The 5,019-nt window shown below is 26.5% G+C and overlaps 1 protein-coding gene across 1 annotated transcript in view; it reads left to right on the top strand.

Annotated features, from left to right (window-relative positions):
• Positions 1–3,036: 3,036 nt before the first annotated feature.
• Positions 3,037–5,019, top strand: part of LOC111623556 — a 4,505-nt gene continuing 2,522 nt past the window's right edge. Inside the window, exons 1-4 of the mRNA XM_023366171.1 lie at positions 3,037–3,198; positions 4,203–4,336; positions 4,413–4,486; positions 4,858–4,973. Coding sequence (XP_023221939.1) covers positions 3,175–3,198; positions 4,203–4,336; positions 4,413–4,486; positions 4,858–4,973 — 348 coding nt within the window. The 5' untranslated portion in view covers positions 3,037–3,174. The remainder of the gene's footprint in view (positions 3,199–4,202; positions 4,337–4,412; positions 4,487–4,857; positions 4,974–5,019) is intronic.

Raw genomic sequence — 5,019 nt, 5'->3', positions numbered from 1 at the left:
CTTTGCCTAAAACATTCACAAAAATATATTTAAACAAATTTTAAATTCTTAACACGATTTAAACAAAAATCAAAAAATAACTGTTTAAAATTCGATAAAGTTTCTTGACTTTTCCCAGTAGAAATAAAGTCCAAGTCAAGAAAATCTTTTATTTATATTGAAATCATTAAAAGTTTTTAGCTGAAAACTAATTTATTTTGACTCTCTCTCTCTTTTTATTTTCTCACACTTCAAAAAACAATTAAAACTTATGCTCTACTTGGTCAACTTTATCGCATCAACGTAGCATTTACTTAATACAATATCGAAAGTTTAATCACATCTCAATTTTTAAGGTTCGAAAGTCATTAGAAGGAAAGATCTTACAGTTCTCACCTCTAAAAGGAAGTTCATTTTTCAATTTATCAAAAAATTATCCAAATTCCTCATAACATAAACGATTTTTTCCTTACCGATCTAGCAAAAAAAAACCCTGTTCATGCTCCATTTAATATCGCTCGTGAGAATATGAAAACTTGTATTAATAATCATAACATAGAAAGTGTGTTAACAATAACTTTATTTATAGTTACATATTATATCCACTTCATTAATCTTTTTCATTAATGGTCATTTAATGCGATTTTAAAGAATTATTTTCATCCAATGACTAATATTCGCACCGTTAGCAAACAAATTATACTTTATTTCTTATTTTAGACATTAACAATTATTTTCTTCCATAATACTCTAATTATTAAACGTACCAAAATTGCTTATTATATAATTAATTAATTAACTTTAATGTAGTCAGGTAATTCGTTTGATTATTAAAAATTAATATTTTAAAATTCCATATTTTTTTTTCATAATAAACACTTTATTAAAATAGCAAATATGTAATTTTCCATTAATTGATGTAATAGTAATTTGAAAAAGTAATTTATAACAAGAGACATTTTTATTTAAAACATTAAAAATTCTAAACACAGACTATTAAGTGAGTAATATAGGGCATTTTCACAGCACATTGAACCTGGAGATAATTTGTACAGAAATCAATGTTAAGAGATAGCCTCTTTATGACCAATACTTCCGTTCGATATCAGAAGTAAGAAATGGAGCGGAAATCTTCCGAAACTCTTCTACTCCATTGGATACTACTCTATGTATAGAAGAAAGAGATATCATCATTATATATTGCTACATTGGATCGAATGGACTCAATATAATCTTATTGATATTCAGAAATTCTTTAAAACTTATCGATACAAAATCTCACTTTCGATACGGAGCTATTTCTAATTGGCTTTACTTTTTTTGTTTTTTTTTCTATATTTTCGAACCGTCTGATAAGAAAGTAACCAATAAATCGCGTCAAAGAATTGCCTAACCACGTGACACAAGATGGCGGAAATCGGATGCCGACCAGTAGACGATTATCAAAGGCAGCTTCGAGCTGTCAGATCAGCGTCATTCAAGCTCAAAATCCTTGTCTTGGCATGTGGCCGACTTTTCTCGAAGCAGTCGTGATTTGTCCACATCTGATCAATGTGGCGTGCCATGTTAAGCCCCGTTAAGCCCTCGGTACACGTCTCGCATGCAACAGTCTCCTGTCGTTTCGCATTAAAAACAATCTTGTATATATATATATTATAAGCTGATCTTGTATAGTAACACATGTTTACTATACATCTCTATAAAGTACATAAAACGTTGTCGAAACTATAGAAAAAAATTTCGGAAAAATCGTTAAAAAAAAAAAAAAAAGAGCTAAGTTTAATGTTCAAAACGCAGTCAAAACAGGAAAATGCGCTTGTTTTTCTTAAGCTATTAACCTTTTTTTTATTGCCAGAAACTTGCAATTTATAATGTAGACAAAAATTGGGGCAAAACTAATTGGTTTCTTAATGTTCTTAAACGATTAACAATCATTAAAAAAAAAAACAAAAAACCAAACAATTTACAAATATAAAGACAATTTCAACAACATGTTTACTCTACTAATTCTCAAACTACCATAAACTCTGCTTATTATATTGCTTTAAGTTACAATTAAAACGAAGGAAAAAATAAAAACAAACTACATTAAATTTCATAAAAATGTTTCATCCTCGTATAAAGTTAGTAACCGTGGCGCCATCTGTTATAAATGGAAGGAGTTATTTACCTTTAAATTAAAAAAAAAATATATATATAAAATAACAACAAATTTGTTTACAATTTTTCTAATAATAAAAATAAATAATATTTTGAAATATTTTATCTTACTGTTTTGTTTTTATTTTCATGCAGATTTAAATAGAAATTAAAAATATAGTTCGAAATAATAATGAATTTTGATATATAAAACAACTGAAAATACAATTAAATTATTACACATTCAAGAATTGTTGTAAAAAAAATTATAATTTTTAAATATTTTTGTAATAAGAGATTTATTAATGTAACGAAACGAATTAACTTTTGTATTTAAATTGTATTTTTCGAATTTTTTTCGATTTGTTTTTATATTTTGAAAGAAGTAAAATTAATATAATAAAATTTTGATTATTTTATAATTTGTCTAAATTAATTTTTAAATTTTATAAAGCAATTACTCTATTTTCAATATTTCTATATATTAAAAAGAATAAAAATTTTTTATGGACTTTAGTTCATAGTTCGACCAAAAGATGGTAGCACCGAACAATCCATTTAAAACTACAAATGTCTCGGCGATTTTTTTAAATTATTTAATAATAAATATTTTAAAAAAATAATTATAAAGTACGAAATTCTCAAAATAAACGAATTTTTAATTATTTAATTGAAAGTTAAACACTCATTTCGAAGTAAAATAAACATCGAACACGGTTTTATTCATACGAAAAATAAACTGTTGCATTATTAATGGTAATGAATCGTTCTCAAGTTCTCTATAAGCAGCAATGACGTCACGGATAGACACACTAAACAGTAAACTTATTGTTTAAAAAATTTAGCTTAAATGAGGAGATAAGAAAGAAAATAAAATTAAAATAATAAAAAGTAGAAATTAATTTTACATTAGTCTTATCAGTCGGGAAGTTAGTTTCTGTTTGCCAAACTTTATATTGTAATCGGCCAATCTGCGCATTGTGTAAGGTTACGCATAACCTGTTTGTGACGTCACAACCGTTCGGTGTTAGTCTTCATTCAGAAGCGGAGTAACCGATGCGGAAGGTGTTCTTAAAATCGGTAAGTATACAATAATTTCGTTTATTTATAAAATAAGATTTTTTAAAAAAAATAATTAAATTAATTTCAATTAATAAATTTCTTTATACAGTCGTTTTTTTCTTCACATTTTTTTTAAAAATTGCGTGACGTATAATTTTGATTGTATAATGATGTCATTGATTCAGAACAGGTTTTTATTCTGGCATTGTTCACAAAATAATATTCCATGTTAAAAAGCGGAAATAAATACATTGATAAGGAATAAAATTCCATTTAAAAAAAAAAGAGCAAAGCATCCGTTTTGTCACGTTTGTTTTTAGTTGCAACACGTGATTGCGTCACGGCATCTTTCGTTTATTGTTGTGTCGTAATAACTTAGAAATTGATACGATTGGTCGTTTTTAAAATTTGAAAATTTGAAAAAATTATAATTCCGCACTTAACGAATAGTTTGATTTTTATTGGCGCATTATAACGTATATTCCGATATATTATACGTGCGTGTATTTGTGAGAAATTTAACCTAAATCTTAAAAAATTACCAAAGAAAAAAGATCAATGTAGAAATTCGATTGTGTTGGCCGATCGTAACAATGATTAATAGAGACAAGGTTTGGCCTTTGACTGCATCCTGCTGTGTCCAGTTAAGAGTAAAACGTTTGTTTTCGGAACGAAATTTATTTGGTTTGTTTTGGGTTTCTAGAATCAAAATATATCTTATTTTAAGCATATCCATCGCTGTTTATGGCACGGATAAATATTTACTATTAAACAATCTTATTCTAAACAAGAAGGTAAATTTATATACTTCGCCATCTAGCGAATGAACAGTAAATTAACTTCAAACTTCAACCTTTGAGCCTAGACATAATTTGTCTGTCTGAAGATTTTTTAAACATTAGAAAACACTAAATAATGCGAAAAATTCCTTTTTAGAAAAAAAAAATATTGTAGAAGTTTCGGTAATTTAAATCAGAACGATTTTTTTTTTTAAGTAAGAAATCCTTTGTATTTTTCTATAGGAAATGTGTTTTTGGAAAAATATCATCTTTCTTCTTCTCTTGAGAGTTGCCGTGAGCAGTGATTATGAGGAAGACGATCAAGATGACGGCGAAAATTATAAACAATTATTATCATTAAACTTTGTTCATGACATGTAAATTGCCAATTAAATTTATCTTTTATACAACTATCTCTTTTCCGAGCAATTAAATATTCATTTCACATTATAGGGAAAATTTTGAAAAACAAGAAAACTTATCAGAGGTTCTTGACCACAAAAATTTGAAAGAAGAAATATCTGAAGGTGATTTTAAAAAATCATTTTTTTTTTTAAATTTTAATAAATATTTATTTAAAATAATCTTCATTATAATTTAAATTTTACGGTAATTATAAATAATCATTTTGTAATAACCAGTTTCAGAATCTTGCATAAATTTAGGGCCGTTCAGAGAGAGAGGGAACTGGGATTTTTCCCCGGTCCCGGAGAATACTTGGGAATACCCGGAGAATATACAATATTAAATAGAAAATTAGATTTTATAATATGAAAAGTATGGCATAGCGACGTTATTGATTCTTTAACCATACTAAAAAAAGAACTTTGCAGCTATCAATATACATATAGGCTTATATATTATCTAAAAATTAATATTTTAAATATATTTACTTTAGTTGAATGTCATAGAATAGCTCTTCATCGATGCGGAAGTATCTTTATCAAAGTTTTCCGACTTCTCGATTTTCTTCCAGAAAACCAATCCTTTCAACCTAGATGTACTTTAAGATCGGTAAGTTTAAATAATAATTTATTAAATATATTTAAAAAAAAAATAT

The sequence above is a fragment of the Centruroides sculpturatus genome, unplaced genomic scaffold (assembly GCF_000671375.1).
Source record: "Centruroides sculpturatus isolate CEXI.00-Female unplaced genomic scaffold, Cexi_2.0 scaffold16, whole genome shotgun sequence".
NCBI lineage: Eukaryota > Metazoa > Arthropoda > Arachnida > Scorpiones > Buthidae > Centruroides > Centruroides sculpturatus.
This window is presented reverse-complemented; position numbering and strand designations above follow the sequence as displayed.